Source organism: Cydia amplana, chromosome 7, assembly GCF_948474715.1.
Source record: "Cydia amplana chromosome 7, ilCydAmpl1.1, whole genome shotgun sequence".
Lineage (NCBI taxonomy): Eukaryota > Metazoa > Arthropoda > Insecta > Lepidoptera > Tortricidae > Cydia > Cydia amplana.
The window spans coordinates 14,127,868-14,150,571 of record NC_086075.1 but is presented as its reverse complement, the minus strand read 5'-3'; the positions used below and the strand labels follow the sequence as shown (position 1 = coordinate 14,150,571).

The window sequence follows — 22,704 nt, the reverse complement described above, 5'->3', positions numbered from 1 at the left end:
TGTGTACTTAACCAGACTTAACCAACTTAAATTAGTTTTTAATATTGAACGTGTCTAAAAAAGGACGCCAACTTAAAAAATCCTAGCTAGATATGATATTATAGCTGGTGAAGCAAATCTTGTCAGTAAATAAAGGCGCGAAATTCAAATTTTCTATGAGACGATATCCCTTCGCGCCTACATTTTTCAAATTTGCCGCCTTTTTCTACCGACAAGATCTGCTTGACCAAGTATATTAAGCCCCCTACACACTTACACTTGGTTATGTTCAAAAACAACCATTGAGGAGTTGTCGGAAAACAGGTTTCTGAAATGATACCAAAAAGGGAACATTTTGTCACCATGACCGACATAAATAGACAAAGATATACTATACAAAATTGTTTACTCTTTGTTAATCTCGACTCTCGAATTGTTTGTTTAGTCGACTTTCTTTATAATCCATAGAAGGTAGCATCCTATAGAAGTGGTCTACGCGTGCCTCCGTGAGGGACAAAACATATAAATTCGACCAATCATAGCGTCGCATTATGGTGGGCAACAAAAGAATTCGACCAATCACGGTGGTCAATTTACGGTGGGGAATAAAACAAGATGTGAGACTGTGACAAGGACAAACAATAATAGCGCTTTCGCTGCTACTCCTACTGAAAGATACATAAGACTATCCCGTTCTGTCAGTTATCCCCACCACTCATGCCCAATCCAGTTATACTAGATTCATGTTATAATCTCAATACATAATAAGGGATGGGAATATATTGATTAATTCTGAAACTACCCCTTAAAAAAATTGACAGTTGACATCTGAGCTAAGGCTGACAGCTCTGCTGTGCACTTGTTGATTTATTTGGCAAAGGCGCGAAAAGAGATAGTATTGATTTATTTATTTATGCAAAGTAATTATTTATTAAATATTTATACAATTGTGTGTTTGTACAAGAGACTATTTTAAACGATCCATAATTCATTAATAACAACGAAATAAGTGATTGTGCACAATGGATGTTCAATTTCCATTTCCTTTTGAACCATACGAAATTCAAAAGAAATTTATGTGTGAATTGTACTCTACTATTGAGATATACAGTCTGGGTATCTTTGAGAGCCCTACAGGGACCGTAAGTTCTTTTAATTCATATAAATTCCTAGTAACATATCTAGTTATAAAACACAAACATGATATAGGTTATGTTGATGGTGTTGTTTCAGGGAAAGTCGTTAAGTATTTGCTGTGGAGCGCTACAGTGGCAGAAAGATAGTTATAAAAAATATCTGGAATCTTTACAGAAGGAAATAGCCGATCTAAAACAAAAAATGTCAAGTATACAGAGTAAGTTTACTGCGTAGTTTATTTTATTTGTAGTAGTTCAAAGATGATATTCAAACATTGGAATCTGACCTTGGAGCGATCACTAGTATATGAGAAAAGCATCAATAGTTGAGTTTCTTGATACAGGAACTCCCTAGCAGTCAATAAATTATACCCCCTAGATTCCCATTTCCGATTCACATGTCTGATGATATTCCTTGTGAATTTTTGTACCCAGTCCCTATAGTCATAGAATGAATTGTTTGCCTAATATTCCACGACTCTTCTCTTTCTGCACAGGCTCCAAAAAGGTGAGTGCTAAAAAAAATATAAAAATTATCCTATGAATGTTGACTGACTGTAAGGCTGCTTACAGACGAGCGACAGTACGCGACACACTGTCGGCGACGGTCGCTGACGACCGCCTGCGACGGCTATCGGCGACGGTCGGTGACTGTCGGCGACGGTCGGTGATAGCTGTCGCGGCGTCGCTCTTGTGTCATAGCACGCAGTCTTTGATGTGTAGTTCAAGAAAGAGCACGTATTTTCTTTTTCAAAATGAGTAATGACGATTTTGATGCTGATGCATTATTGTTTAAAGAAAATACGTGCTATCTCTTGAACTACACATCGACAACTGCATTCTGTGACACAAGAGCGACGCCGCGACAGCTATCACCGACCGTCGCCGATAGCCGTCGCAGGCGGTCGTCAGCGACCGTCGCCGACAGTGTGTCGCGTACTGTCGCTCGTCTGTAAGCAGCCTAAAGGTTGACTGGTAGAGAATGCCTTATGGCATTAAGTTCGCCTTTTGTACAGTGTGTTTTCTTATGTGCAATAAAGATTAAATAAATAAATAATGTTATAATAATCTACAACTTGAAAGATTCTCCCGGCTTCTTAACACATCCACTGCGGCAATTTGTATAACTCTTAATTAACCATACTTTGTATCAGGTCTTTCGGCCCAGTGCCACATTGTGAGTATGTAACTGTACTAATTTTTGTAACTGATAGTTTTTACTGCAGTTGGTCAAGTAAATAAATAAATCTTTTGAAAAAATAAGTGTAAGTGTTGTGTTCATGTTAGTAATTATATCTTATAGTTCGTTTTTTTTAGCATTAGAAATAAGGTAAACAATCTTGATGTGTCTTTTAATTGAAAAACACATTTTTAAAATAAGTTACGGCAAAGATAATTAAATTTATATACTTCTGCTTTCATAAGTATTAGTTTTTGATTTTAAAAAAGTGTTTTTCAATTAAAAGACATGTCAAGATCGCTTACCTTCTTGCAAGTTCTTTCTAATGCTAAAAAAACGAACTGTAGATGAGCTGGGGAATATCAAAAAAACAATCTTACAATTACAATAAAAAATAATTGTAGTTATAAATTTTATAACAATTTCTTCAGCTACCGACAACTGGCTGGAAGAAAAATTTGAAGAAATAACAATTAAAAGAAATCTCATAGCATTAGAATTAAAACTTGCAAATCATAAAAAGAGGATAGATTCATTTAATGAAATGAAACAAAGAGTAAAGAAGAAAGAAAAACATGATGTAAAGAAAGCTATAGAATATAAAAATAAGAATACAGATGATTTGGAAGTAGATAATATGGAAAATGAGAAAGATCAAGAAGATGTAGACTTGATTTTGGAAGAGTGTGAGAAAGACAGTGAATCTGAAGATGAAGTTGATGAAACTGAAGAAAATGAAAATAAGGATACTAAGGTAAGCTTATAGGGTATATTTTTTGCATGATTATATACTTTTTTACTTTACTTCAGTGAATTAAGGTAAGGTAATTTAACACATTCAGCGCCAGCGCGAGCTACGCGCTACGAGCGTAGCCGATAACACGGGAAAAACCGTATGTAGCGAAAAGCGCCTATGACCAGTGAACTCCCCTAGCGAGTCGCTGGCAGTTAATGTGTTAAACAACAATGTGTTTCTAAATTTTCAAGCAAATACAAAAGAGATATTTTATACTTTTAAATCTTAACACACCTGCGTGTATTAGCCACAGGGCCGGATTAACCCTAAGTCAGAGTAGGCAACTGCCTATGGGCCCCGCCTCGGCTAGGGGGCCCCGCCACGGCTAGGGGGCCCCGGCGGCCCCGCGCGCGCCAAAAACAATATTTGTGTTATATGGCCAAAATTCATAAATATTGTTTTTATTGTATTTACCTAAATATTTATACCTACTTAATGTCCAATATCAGTTTCTCAGATACTCAATCATTAGATGATTATGTAAATTATGTTATTTTATAGATTTTAAGTCTGTAATATCGAGCTCGATTTTCAGGCTCCCGAGGGCCTAATACCTCATCTCCGAGTAACTCTTGCACATATTATTGTCGAGTAACATTTGACCGTTGGTTCGTGTCAGAGCGCTGCTTTCTTACAGTTCGACCTTCGGCGTCGTTTTTTAACAAATATAAACATTGATTTAAGAAGCTTGGCCTTTTGCCTCGCATGAAAGCTCACCTCGCTGGTTATAAGTACGCTTCGGGCTTGTTAAGTAATGTGGAGATTGCTGAGCTCGACCTTCAGCCTCACTTTTTACTTCCATTTTTGGTTTGTCTTCTAAATCTCCTCTTCTTCAGCTTAGCCTTTGGCCTCGCTGCGCCAAGCTCGGCCTGCGGTCTCGCTTTTTAATACAATGGACATTGGTTGGCGTCTGTGCTCTAGCTGAGCTTATCCTGAAGCACGGCTTTAACCTCGCATAAAAGCTCGGCTCACTGGGGAACTTCGGCCTTTTTAACACGCTTTCACGATTTTTTAACAGAAAATTTCGCGCTCGCTGCGCTCGCGTTTTTTTGCTGCTTTTCTGGTTGACCCTGTACCTACATGCTAACTTGACTGGTGAATGAATAGTAATTTAAACCTATGGAATATCTTTATTATTACGTTAATTTTAATCATGTGGCTCGGCGTATGGTATTATGGTCGGACAATCGCTGTTCAGCCTCGCACAATATTCAACTACCTATTGAGAAAAAAAAGCTTGTTAAAAAGGGCTCTCCCGACACTTGACGCAAAAAGGAATCGGCAAAAACTGATAGAAAAAAGCTTTAAGTATGTCCACGCAATAAGAGCGAAAAAGACATCGCTCGGCATGTTCGGATCGGCTCAACCGACACCTGAAGGTTGAAATTAAAACCACAAACTTACTTCCTTGAACTGAAAAATGAACATTATGTATGCAGAATTGACTGTAAGGGCCTAAGGGGGCCCCGAGCATTGCACTGCCTAGGGGCCCCGACATGCTTAATCCGGCCCTGATTAGCCATAAAGTTATTTTTCGTTTGCAGATATACATTAGCAGCAGGACTCACAGTCAGCTGTCCCAATTTATTGGTGAAATCAAGAGGACAGTGTTCAAAGAAGACACAAGAGTGGTCACCCTAGCGTCCAGACAACACTATTGCATCAATAGTGAGGTGTCCAGGCTGAAAAATGTTAATTTGATTAATGAAAGGTGAGATTTTTTTAAATTTATATCATGTTGCCATTTATCTAAAGATATTCCAAGTTGATGAAAGTTAAAAAAAAAACAGTTTTGAATTATTTTATATGCAGTAGTTTTGTTTTGGAGGGGGGGATGGACGGGATGGTCGGACAGACAGACAGACAGACGCACGAGTAAATCTATAAGGGTTCCGTTTTTTCCGTTTGAGGTACGGAAACGTTAAAAAAGCGTTTTTCAATTAAAAGACATGTCAAGATCGCTTACCTTCTTTCTAATGCTAAAAAAACGATCTATAATTATAGGCCTTATTTCATTGCAATATGGTACATGCTTAAATATCGCCATAAAATCATGTCGCCATAGTATTCGAGGTAGCTAGTGTGCAACATTTATCATTCTATTTTCAGATGCCTAGACATGCAGAAATCTAAAAACAAATCAACATCAGTAGACGAAGACGGCAAAGTCCTTAAGAAAACGAAAACGAAGTCCTGTACTTCCTGTCCTTATTACAACCACAGCAACATAACGCGCCTGAAAGAGACGATGCTAGTCGAAATGATGGATATCGAGGATTTGGTCAAATGTGGGAAAACGCTCAAGGCTTGTCCGTATTACGCTTCGAGGATGGCTCTTGAAGACGCTGAGGTAAGATTTTATTGAATTTTAGAAATTACTTATTATTATCACTAATATGTAAGGCGACTAACGCTTCCTACTCAGGTGATCATGAATGAATCAGGAGCTCTCGTGATTGTGAAATTGCGGTCTGATCAACTTGTCTCAGCCGTGAAACTTCCCATACCTTATAATAGCGAAAGCTTTAACGGTGACATACGGTAACGGCAAACGACCCAGTATAGGTACTCTGTCCAGTTGTGTCATCATTTGCAAACGGTACCATTACTTTATGATCTTACGATCACTTCCAGTGACAGCGAGATACTTAGATATATTTTTAATAAACTGCCGATAGAGTATAAACAGATCTCCGACTGCAAAGTATTTAAGCGCAAGTTAAAGACTTTTCTTGTTGAGAAATGTTATTATTCTATCGATGAATTTGTGAATGGATCTTTTAATTAGTATTGCAATGGTTACCAATTTTATTATTTATTTTAATGGTTTTTTTTAAATGTAAATGTCATACCTACCTATTGATCTATTGTTGACATTATTATTATTGTTGTAGAAGTATTAAATTTTATTATTATATCAATGAAATTGTGTATGACATATTTTAATGGGAATTGTATGTAACTATTTTAAGGCCTCGTTTTTGAATATGTACTTGGTAGAGATAAGATATATTTGACCCTAGTTTTTAATGTTTTTAATGTATGTACTAATTATATGCATGTATTACTATTCGACACAATGTATATTGTTTAGAATAAAATAAAATAAAATACTTTTCGAGTCCGTTCGTTCATTCGCTACAAAATACTGCCGCGGTAGTCATTTTAAGGGTACCTAAAGTACGAGTATGTAGATTTCAAAATTTAAACCATCAGAAACCTATAGTTTCGGGGGTGTAGAATGAGTGGGTATACAAAATGGTACCTACCAGTGATATGATATTAGGTAGTCAGTGATGGTAGCTGTCGTGACCAAAAATGTATTAAAAACAAAACGGTAGGTACGCTATGCAATATGTGTATTTTTCGTGTCGTAGTACAGATCTTAGAGTTAGTCTTTCTTCAGTTAGCACTGCATACATACTCGTACATTGTCACTGTATTGAAAGACATTTCTAGAAGACGACTAAGCCAAAATAGCGCCGTTGATTTGTGAATGCATCAAACTGTCTTAGATAATAATCTACGTTAAACCATTCCTTTTGACTTGAGGTGGTGTTAGTAAGCCACGCGGGTATGGTGAGCGCCGGCGCCCGCTCCGGCGTCTCTCTCAAACTGCACAACAACGTACTGATACTGGACGAAGCGCATGGCCTCACAGCTGCTCTAGAGAACGCTCATTCCGCCCCAGTGTCCGCCAAGTAAGCTAATTTATTTAATCCTGGCTCGTTATTAGGCAGAACGAGGCGCTTCGTGAGAAGATGTCCCTCGCCATTGGTAAACTGCACAACAACGTACTGATACTGGACGAAGCTCATGGCCTCACAGCTGCTCTAGAGAACGCTCATTCCGCCCCAGTGTCCGCCAAGTAAGCTAATTTATTGAATCCTGGCTCGTTATTAGGCAGAACGAGGCGCTTCGTGAGAAGATGTCCCTCGCCATTGGTAAACTGCACAACAACGTACTGATACTGGACGAAGCTCATGGCCTCACAGCTGCTCTAGAGAACGCTCATTCCGCCCCAGTGTCCGCCAAGTAAGCTAATTTATTTAATCCTGGCTCGTTATTAGGCAGAACGAGGCGCTTCGTGAGAAGATGTCCCTCGCCATTGGTAAACTGCACAACAACGTACTGATACTGGACGAAGCTCATGGCCTCACAGCTGCTCTAGAGAACGCTCATTCCGCCCCAGTGTCCGCTAAGTAAGCTAATTTATTTAATCCTGGCTCGTTATTAGGCAGAACGAGGCGCTTCGTGAGAAGATGTCCCTCGCCATTGGTAAACTGCACAACAACGTATTGATACTGGACGAAGCTCATGGCCTCGCAGCTGCTCTAGAGAACGCTCATTCCGCCCCAGTGTCCGCTAAGTAAGCTAATTTATTTAATCCTGGCTCGTTATAAGGCAGAACGAGGCGCTTCGTGAGAAGATGTCCCTCGCCATTGGTAAACTGCACAACAACGTACTGATACTGGACGAAGCTCATGGCCTCACAGCTGCTCTAGAGAACGCTCATTCCGCCCCAGTGTCCGCCAAGTAAGCTAATTTATTTAATCCTGGCTCGTTATTAGGCAGAACGAGGCGCTTCGTGAGAAGATGTCCCTCGCCATTGGTAAACTGCACAACAACGTACTGATACTGGACGAAGCTCATGGCCTCACAGCTGCTCTAGAGAACGCTCATTCCGCCCCAGTGTCCGTCAAGTAAGCTGTACTATGTTAAGCCATTTCAGTCAGTAGAAAAGAACGGCAAATTAAAAAAAAAATAGGCATAGAAAATTTGAATTTCGCGCCTTTTGTCTACTGAAAGACTTGTTTGACTAGCTATAATTTATTAAATCCTGGCTCGTTATAAAGCAGAACGAGGCGCTTCGCGATCGCGAGTAAGTTGCCGCGCAAATCTGATCGGCTTGTGAACATGCCCCTCGCCAGTAGCAAACTCACTTCAGTTATACTCAAACTCATATTGATACGTCTTTCTTGGGTTACCATCGGTTGAGAACAGGTATTTTTGTATATATTCTTCCAATCTCCTGGGCACGTAGCAAACGTGCCAATCGTAAACACTCCGTAGCGTATCGTAGCCCTCTCCATCACTCTTTCATATTAGTGCGACAGTGACAGTTGCGTTTCGTTCGCTACGGAGCGTAAACGATTGCACGTTGGCTATTAGCCACGTGCGTTGGCGTATACAGGATGGATTTTCTTTTTGGGTCAGTGAGGGCAGCTACCAGATCCCGTACTGCTACGAGAAAACGGTCTTAGAAGATCTTCCCTCGATTTCAAATTAATGAAGAATGGCTTTTACAGATTTTGGAAAAAACATACAGGGTGCGAGAAAAAGGTCATTTTTGACAAACTTTTTTTTCGATGCCAATCGATCCCATTCCTATTGAGGATCAAAAGCTTGTATGGAAGCAAAAAAAAATTTCCGACTAGAAAAGCCACAAATCGAGGAAAACTTTTCCCATACAATTTGTATGAAAATGAAAACTTTTATTTTTCACATGCTATTTTTGTATGCCAATCGATTCCATTCCTATCCAGTATCAATAGTTTCCTAGGGGTCAACTTACGGTAATCTACTAAAAAGCCACAAATTAATAAAAACTTTCTTCATACATTTACTATGGAGAAAATGTGAAATTTTATTCACAATTTTCTACCTTGCCCATCAGTCCTACAGCAATGACTTCATACAGTATTATGGTTCTTAAATGTAACAGGACTGATTGGCCAGATAGAAAACTGTGAATTAAATTTCACGTTTTCTCCATAGTAAATGTATGGAAAAAGTTTTCTTTATTTGTGGCTTTTTAGTACATTACCGTAAGTTGACCCCAAAGAAACTATTGATACTGGATAGGAATGGAATCGATTGGCATACAAAAATAGCATGGTAAAAATAAGTTTTAATTTTCATACAAATTGTGTGGGAAAAGTTTTCCTCGATTTGTGGCTTTTCTAGTCGGAATTTTTTTTTTGCTTCCATACAAGCTTTTGATCCTCAATAGGAATGAGATCGATTGGCATCAAAAAAAAAGTTTGTCAAAAATGACCTTTTTCTCGCACCCTGTATGTTTTTTCCAAAATTTGTAAAAGCCAATCTTCATTAATTTGAAATCGAGGGAAGGTCTTCTAAGACCGTTTTCTCGTAGCAGCACGGGATCTGGTAGCTGCCCTCACTGACCCAAAAAGAAAATCCACCTTGTATACGCACTCATGCATAGATGTGGACTTTCACTGTTGTTGTACCGACAACACAAATCTAATTGAGCTTTCTATGGTTTTGATTTGCATAAGATTGCTGATGTAGATGACGCTATACCGATACGGTTCTGTACATTTTGCAGTATCCAGTTACCACAAAATAACCGCATATCGCCATAATTATTACCATGTTCCCAGGCAACTAACAGCGGTGAAAACGTTCCTGAAGTTCTACATCGATAAGTATAGAGCCAGACTGAGTAGTAAGAACCTATTGACGCTAAACCAAATGAGCTTCGTCGTCGGGAAGCTTGTTTGTAAGTTTTAAACAGCTTTTTCAGTCATTTTTAGATGATAACGCGGTACAAGACAAGTAAGAGTAGACACCCTTACTTGTATTTTAGCCGCAAACGCAACAAAAACAGCTGAAGTAGGCGCTATTCAATGTGTACTCCGTGTAAGTACTTGAGCTATCTTTTGGCTAAAATATTTTAGGCGTTTTTAAGCGTTTATTTGTGTGATGAGCACAGATATTTGTTCCTGAGCTATGGATGTTTCCTATGTATTTCAGTATTTGTACGTATATCCTATATAGGTATATCGTTGTCTGCAAAAAAAACGATCAATTTTGGATCTTGTACAAAAACACGCTTTAAAAATATATTTTTTTTCTTTTTTTAGGTATGATAAAACCCAAATCTACAGTTGACAAACAAGATACAACGATAATGACCCTAGAGGACTTCGTAATAAAGGCTGAAATCGATCACATGAACCTGAGACCGCTGGTAGAATTCTGTAGAAAATCTCGCCTGGCTCCTAAACTACACGGGTTTTCTATGCGGTACAGTCAGCAGGCGTTAGAGGAGGAAAGCAAACGCACAGTCGACAAAAAAAGTTCTTTCAAAGATTTCTTGAGCAACATTTCTAAGAAGAAAACTGATGTCGTTGAAAAAGTGAAAGAAGATATAAAACCGGCAATACAGGTATTTTTTTATCTTGTTTAATGAGACTAGAGCCCTGTTTGTACAATCAGAATCAAACTGGTACAGTCAGCAGCAGAAGTTGCTAAGCGGGCGAGGTGTCAAAAATTACCTTGACACACTATTATTCTCTTAACAATAAAGGCGCGTCAAGATCATTTTGAACACCTCGCCCGCTTAGCAACTTCTGCTGCTGACTGTACTATGAAATGTGTCCAAACTGTTAACTGTCAATTCGTAGGTCTTATTTCAAAGGCATAAGGTTCACTTTCCCCATAGGTCGGCCCTGTGTTTTACGTCTAGGTAAAAACAGAGAGCCACGTTCGACGTGTTGCCTCTCTGTCACACTTAAGTACGAATTTACAAGTGCGACAGAGAGGCAACACGTCGATCGTAGTTCGCTGTAGGCCCTCAGTTCAGACAACTTCCGGGATGATGATTGATAAGATAAGAGCTAGCCTCATCAGGCCTCAAACTTTCTCCATACCAAATTTCATCTAAATCGGTTCAGCGGTTTAAGCGTAAAGAGGTAACAGACAGACAGAGTTACATTCGTATTAATATTAGTAGGGATTACATATGTGTTTTGTCTCTGTGACATCACTGTGTGAGCTACAAGTATGGAAAGTATCTACGAAGTAAATTACTAATGGCGTTATTCCATTAATCTAGTATTTTAACTGGATCGGGCATGAGGGGTGGGGGGAAATGACCGAACGGGATAGTCTTATGTAACTTTCAGTAGGAGTAGCAGCGAAAGCGCTATTATTGTTTGTCCTTGTCACAGTCTGACATATTTTTTATTCCCCACCGTAAATTAGTATGGATACGCATTGCGTATGTTTTGTCCCTCACGGAGGCACGCATATACCACTTCTACCAGGATCCTACCTTCTAATATGCGTTATTCGATCATAAACGGCTGCTAATCAGTGGATGATCGTCGTTTGTCCCTATCTGTCGTTATGCCATAGAGAGGGACAAACGACGATCATCAGCTGAAACGAAGTGTTTAAAATGAAAGTATTTCTTTTACAGGCCCCCACAGAAACCTCAGCAGGCAGCGGTCTCTACGCCATTCTAGACTTTCTGGATAGACTCTGCGATCGCAGCGAGAACGGACGGGTACTGGTCCAAAGCGGCGAGAGTGGTCTATTGAAGTACTTGTTGTTGAATCCGGCCGAGCATTTCTCGGATGTCGTCAAACAGTGTCGTTCTGTGAGTGTTTTCTTTGCTCTGGGTCTGTAAATGTAGATAAAGATAGGACATAGGACGGTCCAGTCTTAGTGAAGAAGGTTGTGATATACCTACTCGTGTTATACAGCCTTAACGGTGGTCTGTCTCGCTCTTCCCCCCAACCAATATGGCGTCTGGATAGTAAGACTTACACACGGAGAGAAAATTTTTGTAGAATCAAGTAAAAAATATTAATCACTAGTAAAATTTTAGTGAATCCCATGACGAGTAGATTATACTAACGGTTATGAACCAGTTTTACTAATTGTATTTACTAACACCAAAAAAATTGTCCTTTTTGGAACAACAACACTGTTTACTAAAAACAAGTAAACTTTACTAGAAATTACAAAAAAAAGTCATGGAATTTATAAAGCTGAGAAGTTTTATCTAGTGTTTTGTTTCTTGGTTTTACTAATCCCGTGACTAAAATTCACAATAGTTTGCTTGGAAACAATAAAGCAGCACTCTTATTTTCAGTAATATTTTTACTAGAAATTACAAACCTATAGAATAATTCATGGGATTCAGTAAGCTGCGATTTAATTTCAAGTAACCATAATTGCAATGTACAGATGCGTCCGCACCTGAGCCTGATCCAAGTGATCCAAACGCTATCGAAACGTACCAGACATATTTAGATCCCGTAAGGAACGATCACTTCTTACGTGATCTAAATTTGTGTGGCACGCTCCAATCGCGCTTGAATGGATTGGATCAGGATCAGGTACGGGTGCATCTGTAAATTGCAATTATGGTTACTTACAAGTCGCTGGCCCAATTTTACAGGTTTCTTTGTTATATGTTCAACGTAGTTAAAACTAGACTTAGTCATAGTTCCATTCAACGACACACCACATGCACCAAACATAATTTCTCCGATGAGCTCCTTTCGCCGATGAGGTTACAAGCAAAATGGACGAGTCAAAGATGGATACGGAGTACGCGTGCGGGGGGAGGGGCGGCTAGTGCGTTTAGGAATCTTGTTATTAGTACACTTTACTGATATCTATAAAGCTATTTACTATTTACGGAAATAAGAATAAAACTCATAAGAATAAGAAAGGGACTTGTTATTACAAGATTACCAAGTATAGAAATCAGAATTGACTTATAATTATTAATACTCATTTGTAGCCACCGATTTTAATAAATCCCATTTGTATTATCTAGTAATCTTTAGGTACTGTAACTAGTACACCATTTATAAACTCAAGGAAAGTTTTATAGAATTTATACAAATCTGTTATTCCGAGTAAAGAATATTAATTTCACGATTAAGTAAAACCGTTTTGTATTTCCTATATTATGAAATTAATAAAACTTACTTGAAATTATATTATTTTCTATCGCCTAGAAAAAAAATGTAAAAATTAATAAAGTTTGATAATCCCGTCTTTTAGAAAGCAGGTTTTTAATTCGAACAATATTTTTTCTCTCCGTGCACAAATAATAGGTACAGCATTAATTAATTGCGTAATCTGCGTTTTATTTCAAGATATTACAGTGGCGACGAGGATGGGATGATTTCGAATTTTTCATCCTGTAAATTAAAACAGTTTTAAAGGTTGCATACAAAAAGTTAAACTAGTGGCTTTGTAAGCTGTAGACCTCGCGAGCGCAGCTTTAAACTCAACAAATGTATGGCTCCGCTATTTTTGAAAACATCCAAAATCGTCAAAAAACGATTTAACCCTTTGAACGCCACGCCTATCGTGTCGCGTCATCGTGAACCTTTTTGGAATGCCCGAAGCTGTAGCCGCGCGCATTGGTTGACCTCTTTGGCGGTCAAAGGATTGAACATCGAACCTGCTCACTAAATTTCACGAGAATCGATTGAGGATTGCGACCTGTAGAGGGAAAGAGATGAAGAGCAAGACAGGAATTTTTTTTTTCAACCAATAGGCTACATGACTAATTTTTTTTCATGGTGTCAATCGATCGGGTTTGTTTTTAGGATCAAATGTCTATATGGGACCCATTGCATTAAAGTAACACAAAAGTCAGAAATTGTAGTCAAAGTCCGACAGTCGCACTTCACTCGCGAAACGCTCTATACAAAACGGCCAGAGGCCGTGACGTCATCGCCCACGTTGTAGTATGGACAAAACAAGAAAATTGCGTTTTTGTCGGTGAAATATTGCGTTTATGTATATAGTTGCTATACAATATTTTTTTTGGTGAAATGTAAGGAATCGAATGGTACCCTTACTTTTATCGTTTTTGGAAGTTAAAAAAAACTTAAATTTTGAAACTTTCAGGTCCTGTATTTTTGTAAATTTTCAATATTTTATTTTAATATCCACATTATTGTGATAAATTGCTCGTTTGCTATCCATTTTACTAGTTTTTGTTATAAAATTCAACATGTGTCAACATCCCTATTATAAGAAAAGGTTCAGGTCGTGTCATACCAGAAGGCATTGGCAGAGGACCGGACGAGTTGGAGATTGCTCCACAAGAAAAAGAGAGGAGAACATGTATCTGGACATAAGAAAGCATTTTTGCCCAAGCTGAAACTGAGACCTTCGCTAATGCTCGGTCAACTGCCTGAAACACAGGGAATCCTAGTTCAGGCATTTGTAAATCACTTGTCTTTATAAATTCTCAGTCTTCAAGAGCAACCACTGTACTATACTTTTCTCAATAAATTATTTGTATTTTTAATTATTTTCAGGTGATCTTAGCTGGAGGAACCATGGAGCCTATCAGCGAATTCAAAGACCTACTGAGGAGCGACGGTAAAGATGTGAACGTGGTGAAATGTGGTCACGTTGTACCGCCGGACAATGTATTAGGAGTCTGTTTGTCCAAGGGACCGTCTAATGTCAGTCTTAACTTCTCGTATGAAAACAGGATGAGTAAAGAATTGGTAAGGAAACTCCAGGCGTAGCCAAAATGTAAATATATTCATATTCGTATATTCATAATAATTCATATTACATGTCGTTTTTTTAGGGTTCCGTACCCAAAGTCTGTCCGTACGTCTGTCACCAGGCTGTATCTCACGAACCGTGATACCTAGACAGTTGAAATTTTCACAGATGATGTATTTCTGTTGCCGCTATAACAACAAATACTAAAAACAGAATAATTTAAGTGGGGCTCCCATACAACAAACGTGATTTTTGACCGAAGTTAAGCAACGTCGGGCGGGGTCAGTATTTGGATGGGTGACCGTTTTTTTGCTTGTTTTCTTTTTTGTTTGTTTTGCTCTATTTTTTGTTAATGGTGCGGAACCCTCCGTGTGCGAGTCCGACTCGCACTTGGCCGGTTTTCATAATTACATTAAAAATTTAAAAATAAATAAGAATTAACAATTAAGTTAATTAAAATTAGCATAATAAAATACAAATATCAGGGGACATCTTACACAGATCAACCTAGCCCCAAACTAAGCAAAGCTTGTACTATGGGTGCCAGGTGACGATATACATACTTATATAGATAAATACATACTTATTATACATAGAAAACACCCATGACTCAGGAACAAATATCTGTGCTCATCACACAAATAAATGCCCTTACTGGGATTCGAACCCAGGACCATCGGCTTCACAGGCAGATACAGGCTTCAGAGGCAAATGATAATCGTATATCGCTAAAAACGATAAACGAAAAGGCAAACGTATCGTGATTCGTGACACATGCTACGAAGTCACGTGACTATTTCTATACATTATTTAAGTTTCGATTGGCGTTGTCTATCAACGAATGTCATCTTGGCTAGGGCCTCATTTCAATTAATTTCATTTATTCATGCTAAATAACATAAGTACACAAAAATAAACACGTCATATTATGAAACACGGATGGGGCCTCTGCAATCCGTTATAGACAATTCATGGACATTTACTGTATGCTTGACTCAAGTTTCTAACGAATCGGCAGCCATCTTGAACTTCTTTATTTTTGTTCAATCCTTAATAAAAATGTATATCTTAATAGGATAAAGGCAAGCTAACATAAATTCGTAGTCGAAATTGTAAACAACGGCCGCTATCTTCAATTTTTTAATGTTTTATTCAATAGTGTCGAAAATTAAATTGATGTCTATAAATCAACTATATAATTCTGTCGATAAAATGACTTTTCTATTGCACGCAAGTCTACTAGTTTATTTTAATATTTATTTCAGTTGAAAGAAGTGAGCAGCATTTTACGGAACGTCTGTAGCGTCATACCCGGCGGCATAGTTTGTTTCCTACCTTCATATTCCTACGAGAAAACAGTATATGAGCACTTAGTTGCGAACAAAGTCATCGAAACTATTTGTAAGAAGAAATCCGTCTTCCGCGAACCGAAATCTTCTGCTGAAGTTGATCAGGTAATTTTCAGCCTTATGGATATATGATAGAGTTCATTTTCAGTTATCTGGTCTATTTATTTACGTTTCGGTTGCAGGTTTTGAATAAGTTTGCTGCAGCTGTAAAAAGTAAAGAAGGAAATCGTAATGGCGCGCTGATGTTAAGCGTTGTAGGTGGAAAACTAAGCGAGGGGCTCAATTTCAGGTACGGTCGCTATAAGATATATCGGAGCGGCCAAGGTGCTCACTAATATCTGAACACGCCTCTATTGTCAAGGCGCTTGAGTGCGTGTTCAGATATTTTAGAGCACCTGGGCCGGTCCGATATATCTGATGGCGACTGTAAGTAAAATATACATTTTCGCATGGCATGTAAATATTGTAAATTTTGTCATTTTTGTGAGTGTTACCTATAGGTACCCTACTTATCGTCGTACGAAAACCGACGGGGTGGTGGCAGACTGTGCCTCAACCCAAACTGTAGTGAATCGAGAAGCACTTACAATTCGTATGATTAAATTTCTTTATTTTTTCTACATGACAGTAGACATAGAAAGCTCAACGATAACTTACTGATTCAATTATTTGCAGTGATGACCTAGGCCGCTGCATCATAGTAATCGGCATGCCATACCCAAACGTAAAATCCCCTGAACTCCAAGAAAAAATGAACTACCTTAACCGAACTAATGGCTCAGGTAGTGCGTACTACGAGAACCTGTGTATGAAGGCAGTCAACCAATGCATAGGTAAGGCAACGGCCTTGTAGCGTAGTTCTTCATCACACATATATATATTTGTTCCTGGGCAATGGATGTTTTCTATGTATTACACTAAACACAACACTCCTAATATACTGCGAAATAACAACACTTATTGTATTTTAATCTAATTTTCTAAGAGATCGTTGTTAAAACACAAGTGCACTTTCAAATGAGGATGAGGATGTGCCTAATACTTACTAAGTATTTACTTGTATCTTTATATATCGTCGTCTACAAAACAAAAGCCTAATTGAGTTTACTGTGGAGCTGGCTCATAAATAAGACTGTCCCATAATATTTTATTTATTTAAACTTTATTGCACGAATGTACACAAAATGTCCCATAATATTTATTTATTTAAACTTTATTGTACAAATTTACACAAAAAGGGTACAAATGGCGGACTTAACGCCTTAAGGCATTCTCTACCAGTCAACTATTGGGCTAAACAGAGACAGTTTGTTTGGTGCAGGATTGTAAATAATGGATATGAAAATAGGGAAAATAGACACAAGTCAAGACTACTATGATCCTATACTTACTTACTTACTTTTATGATATTTATAGGTCGTGCAGTGCGCCATGCTAGGGACTACGCCTGCGTGCTGCTGGTCGATGATAGGTATTCGAGGCCGCATACTATGGCGGCTTTGCCGTCTTTTGTACAAGTAAGTTCATTCTTAATATTTTTACTCATATAGTCTCCAGAATTTTAAGAAAAAATTAACTATCTAAACAGAACTAACGGCTCAGAAGAAGAATCCAAAAGCAAAATAGAATTTAAAATACTATATAAACAAAATAGCTACCTACATTTTTGTTTCAGAAATCCCTGATGTCTAACTGCAGTTTTGGTCCAACTGTTGGTAGCATGGCGAAATTTTTCGCTAAGCACAAAAACTCATCTTGAATATTATTTATTTATTTAAAATATGCAATAAATAATGATTATAAAAATGTACAACATTTTTACTTATTAACTAATGTTTAATTAAGTGTCGTTTCCAAGCAAAAATTCCCACTTTGGGGCTTGCCATAAGGACGCTTTGACAGGTTATTCGTATAAATCTACAAGCAAATCTCGTCCTTATGGTAAGCGAGAAAGTGGGACCTTTGACTAAACTTCGACACATATTAGGATATCACAACAATTCCTGACACCTTATGGCCCATAAGCTATGTTACATAGTAATCAAGTGTCGCCAGCTGATGACGGCTATAGGGGACTTTGATATAAAAACAGCTAAGACAATATTATTTAACACATTCAGTGCCGAAAACCCGACTATCGGGTATTTTATGATTTCGTTCCCAGGCCGGACGATCCGATAGTCGGGGTCGTGGTAGCCAGCCATATATGACGACATTTTTGTGGCCTGGCGCGTATGTCTTGTCTTGTTAGGCTACCCAGCAATGGATGTGTTAACCTGTCATATCCCAAGGGCTCAAATAGGAGCCGTAAATAAATTTTCCAGATTTCCCACGATATTCAAAATTTCAACTCCCACGGCTCAAATGTGAGCCATACTGGGAGACAACGACAAAATTAGTTTTCGGGTCGCGGGATCGGACAAGTTAATCTGCCAATGCCTTTGGCAGCGTCTCCCCGCACGGCCCCTGGAAGTAATAGCTGAAGGCTTGCGTGGCGGGCGTGGGCTCCAGGTTGAACTCGGCCACCGCCGCGCCGCGCGCCGCCGCCGCCGGCGCGAACATGGCCGCCGGGTACACGACAGACGACGTTCCCACTACTAGGCACACGTCGCATGAAGCCATTGCTGCTTCTGTAACACGTTTCATACTCAATCCACGTTTCGACAGCTTCGACACTCGTGTCGAGAGCCTCTCGCCGTTAGTCTGCACAAAAACCCGACCGCAAGTTGTGGTGTTACGAAAAAGTTGAAAAAGTTTTCCGCAATTTAAGGAAAATTTCACAGGAAACAAACTTTTTGGATATGGAAAATTTCGATTCCTATACAGAAATATGAGAAGTTTCCAAAATTTTGGATACTTTCTAACGGCACATCATTAATTGTATGTGAAGTTTAGTACGAGTACATCAACATATAAGACAATTTATTTACCTGTTTTCTCAAGCACAGCCGACTCCAAACTTTCTCCAAACCACACAATGTGGGGCCGCAGCAGTCCTTTGCACTCAGGTTTCCTACAGTGTGGCAGGTCTCTTACTGGGATATCAGAGCCTACTTGGTCTACTTCTGGTGCTCCACGGTTTTCTAAAGCCTGCAAAGTAACAGGTACAGTAAGAAGATTTAAGTGAGATTGATGAACTATATTTAAATGTTGGGTTTAAAGTTTAAATGTCACTTTATGCATGTCTTCAGGTGCATAAACATGTAATACAATATTCAACCAAAATTATTTGAGTGACCAATTTTAACCCGTGGAGCGCCCTAACAAGACACGTGTGCTAGTAACTAGTATAGGAGTTCCATACTACGGTAATTCTGGGGCGCTCCAGGGGTTAAATATTTTATTAAATCTGTCCCAGACTCAATATAATTATCTAGTCAACTGCTAATTATAGTCTTAAAAAATACCTTACAAATTGGGCTGTCAGTGTTAACCAACACTTCTTTGCATTTGGTGCACCGGGTCTTGTACAGGCTGCCGTGGAGCTCTAGTAAGTTCTTTGTCCCTGCCCGGGCGTGCAGTCCGTCTACATTCTGTGTAATCACTGTGACTGTCTTGTCTGGGTGTTTTGCTTCATATTGCGCTATAGCTAAGTGGCCCTATTAAAAAAAAAATTAAATATTTTGAAATAAAAGTTGGGAAGTCATGAGTGTGTATGATACCTACACTACTAAAGCAATAAGTTACGATGAAGTTTGAAAATTAATTTACTTTCTACACATTAATTATAGTTGTGTCTAAAGGAGTTAATAATCAAGAGTGTTTACATCATTGTACCTACATATGAAGTGGAAGACAGGATGCAGTGAATGCAATGTTGATATGAGAAAGAGGGTTATTCCCACTAGTTACCACCAAGTTGTTACCAGTGGTAACTACTGGGAATTTTTTTCCCACCTTTTACCACTGGTAACTACTGGGGAAAATTATTCCCAGTAGTTACCACCAAGTCGGTTTAGTGGTAACTACTGGGAATTTTTATTCCCAGTAGTTACCACCAAAATTTTGTTAGAGTTAAATACTAATAAAAACAGTATAAAATAGTATAGTATAAATATAGAGTGATTTAATAAACAATTATAAGTCGATTAGTGTTTTAGTAAACTGCCTTAAATGTGACCAAGAATATTGAATCAGTTTAACCGGTACTAGTACAAAAACTATAAAATATGTAAGATAAATTTAATAATCCATTTAGATTATTTTTCAAGTGATTTTATTAGGTAATTCAAAATCACTATATATTTATACTATACTATTTTTATACTGTTTTTATTAGTATTTAACTCTAACAAAATTTTGGTGGTAACTACTGGGAATAAAAATTCCCAGTAGTTACCACTAAACTGAGTTGGTGGTAACTACTGGGAATAATTTTTCCCAGTAGTTACCAGTGGTAAAAGGTGGGAAAAAAATTCCCAGTAGTTACCACTGATAACAACTTGGTGGTAACTAGTGGGAATAACCCGAGAAAGAGAACTAAATAATACTGATTTCTACATATCTACATTGTAGTCCAAGGTATGTTGTAATCTTTTGGTGTATCTTCTCAACTCAAGCCTTGACTCAGTAACATAAGACTGTGCTGCGTCTTTTAGCAGTTGTGGCCATGGCCTCCATGAATAATCTATTCACGCCTAATTGTGATCTGATTTGTTAATTACCGCATTAGGTTGAGCTTTAGCCGCCACCTCTCGTCTGTAATGATAGAACTCCCACACCAGCGCCGGCGTGGTCCCAAACGCCTCGGGCGTCGCCAAACTTGCCGACTGGTACTTCCTCCACATGCCACCAGCCCCACGGAACGTTGGTATACCAGATTCAGCACTTATACCGGCCCCGGAAAGAAACACTATATTCTTGGCCGCTTTCAACGTTTCCTTGAACTTTGCCATGTCGCTGGATTGCCTTGCAGCCATGATTACATGAGCGTGAGTAAGTAGTTTCCTTTTCACTGTAGTTAACAAATTTATGCACATACTTTGTTAATGTATTTGTTTTGCAATGTCGATCAAATCCAACATCTATCCGACACTGTGTACTGTGTGTGATAATGTCAACGTCACTGTCAGTGTCAGCTGCTTAACTGTCAAAATCACTCGATGTCATTGTTTTTTTGTATCAGTTGACCACGCACAGCTGCAAGTATATTTGCCGAACAAATGGGGTTTAAAATTTAAGCCCTCGATAGCAAGTGTACGGAAACAAGACAGAAACCGTTTACTTTCGATAGCCGAACGCGGAACGCGAAAGAAAATCCTGGTACGAGAGGTTAAGCCTAGGTACGTTAGACGCTGTTTGCAGCGATTTTGATAGCATATAGACTGCAAGTGTATTTTAAACGTCCAAATTTCAAATTATTTAATTTCATTTCTCATTCTCTGAAAGAGGGTCATTGTTGTTCTAAAAGGTGTGCAGAAAATGATACGTTTCTGCCCTAGAACATTTGACGTTCCAAGTACGACTATATTTTACGATTAGCAATTGAAATTTGGGTTTATTTGGATTTGTTATACAATTTCCATTTTATATTAAAATTTAACTCCCCATTTCATAAGAACAATACTTTTGCCTAAATTGTTAATTGAAAGTACCCTCAAGATTTTGTTTAAAAACACTTCCACTTCTAAATATTTTCCATTCTCCATGATTTTTTTAGTAGGTACCTACACACGGACACAACGAAAAACTAGGTGTATAGGTTTTCCTTTTTTCAAAATTTGCAATACTTACCTACACATTTTTTTAAAGCGAAACCTAGATGCCTAGCCGGCATATTCAAAGTGATTTGTTAAAATTTAGTTAGTAGTGGAAACCGTTTTCTCCCGAAATGGAAATTGTATAAAAAAAAGTACCTATTGTCAGTAGCTATTCTTCCCTCTTAATGCTCTCCTTCTTCCCCTTTATCCTAAGTCGATATCGCGCTGCTGAAAGGGTCATCGTTTCAAGCGAAGATTTCCGATATGGCCTTATGCCTAAATAATAAGCTTCAGCCACTCTTAAGACACTTATAAATAGACTAAGCTTTTGATCGCTTATGAAAATTAATAGAATCTAATGAACACCACACCGCATTATGAATAAGCTCCAATTGCACCATCCCGCTAACCCGGGGTTAACCGGGTAAACCGTTAACCCAGTGTCAAAAAACACTGTTAACTATGTAAGTCCAGGTTTAACCGGCTAACCCTGGGTTAGTGGAATGGTGCAAGTGTCCCCAAGCAGATGAAGCAGATAAAATCATAATTATCTCAATCTCTACACTCGTCAAAGATGCCAAAGAGTGTGTTTATAACTCCAACTTCGCTGCAGGCTTACGGCTGCGGTGTCTCTCATAATATAATAAACACCTGTATGCTTTGTGAACGAGCCATTGACGTCAGCACCTCAACCTGGTTTAAAAACCTCGTAAGCCAACCATCTTAACTCTCAAAAACGCATCTTAACACAAGTAAATAAAGTTGCTACAAGTTTATGTTGTCTATGGTTTTATGTCTCTTGTGATTGGTCGCCGCGCCGAAGGGTTGCACATGCGTGGTAAAGGACGACGCCAGAGATTGTCAGAACGCGGTACTCTGTCTCGGAGGGTGGTCGTGTCGCGCGTTGTTTGCGAACTTAGCATCGCGCGGAAACCTTATTAACCGGTAAGTGAGTTATTTAAATAATTATCTATTAATTATGATTACAGGGCGTCGCGTCGAATTTTATTTGGAATTTCTATTATGTTATTGGATGAGGTAGGGAAAGCAGTAAAATTGTTTTATGCTTGTATTTACGCCGGTTGCAAGGAACATTACCCACTCACATGATTCCAGCAACTAGAGTTTCAAGATTGCGCACCTCTAAAATGATCGTCGCAACTCGAGTTGCAAAAGGAGTGTATGCGGTTTTTTATTTATTATCTGTGAAGGGCTGCACAGATACGGTATAAACAATTTTTAAAACACAGACTACCAACGT

The 22,704-nt window shown here is 38.6% G+C and overlaps 2 protein-coding genes across 2 annotated transcripts; one reads left to right on the top strand and one right to left on the bottom strand.

Annotated features, from left to right (window-relative positions):
* The first annotated feature begins 971 nt into the window (after positions 1-971).
* LOC134649541 (ATP-dependent DNA helicase DDX11) lies at positions 972-17,548 on the top strand. Its single transcript, XM_063504309.1, has 15 exons — positions 972-1,121; positions 1,213-1,333; positions 2,727-3,049; positions 4,636-4,802; positions 5,201-5,441; positions 6,644-6,792; positions 9,499-9,617; positions 9,982-10,286; positions 11,322-11,501; positions 14,197-14,391; positions 15,661-15,849; positions 15,927-16,033; positions 16,420-16,577; positions 17,161-17,261; positions 17,420-17,548. The coding sequence occupies exons 1-15, from the start codon at positions 1,002-1,004 to the stop codon at positions 17,501-17,503; spliced, it is 2,559 nt and encodes an 852-aa protein (XP_063360379.1). The 5' UTR covers positions 972-1,001; the 3' UTR covers positions 17,504-17,548.
* Positions 17,549-18,168: 620 nt separating this feature from the next.
* LOC134649616 (NAD-dependent protein deacylase sirtuin-5, mitochondrial-like) lies at positions 18,169-20,761 on the bottom strand. The gene is made up of 4 exons (XM_063504445.1): positions 20,409-20,761; positions 19,152-19,343; positions 18,675-18,834; positions 18,169-18,374 (listed from the first exon to the last, which is right to left on the bottom strand). Exons 1-4 carry the CDS (start codon positions 20,721-20,723, stop codon positions 18,169-18,171), a joined length of 873 nt encoding a protein of 290 aa, XP_063360515.1. The 5' UTR covers positions 20,724-20,761.
* Positions 20,762-22,704: the final 1,943 nt, after the last annotated feature.

Excerpts from the sequence above, each read along its gene's own strand:
- LOC134649541 (XM_063504309.1), top strand. The coding sequence starts at position 1,002 with ATGGATGTTCAATTTCCATTTCCTTTTGAACCATACGAAATTCAAAAG. Across the intron at positions 3,050-4,635 it reads ATGAAAATAAGGATACTAAG|ATATACATTAGCAGCAGGAC; the intron begins GTAAGCTTATAG and ends TTTCGTTTGCAG. Across the intron at positions 16,578-17,160 it reads GGCAGTCAACCAATGCATAG|GTCGTGCAGTGCGCCATGCT; the intron begins GTAAGGCAACGG and ends TGATATTTATAG.
- LOC134649616 (XM_063504445.1), bottom strand. The coding sequence starts at position 20,723 with ATGTGCATAAATTTGTTAACTACAGTGAAAAGGAAACTACTTACTCAC. Across the intron at positions 19,344-20,408 it reads CTAAAGCTCAACCTAATGCG|GGCCACTTAGCTATAGCGCA; the intron begins GTAATTAACAAA and ends TTTTTTTAATAG. Across the intron at positions 18,835-19,151 it reads CTGACAGCCCAATTTGTAAG|GCTTTAGAAAACCGTGGAGC; the intron begins GTATTTTTTAAG and ends GTTACTTTGCAG.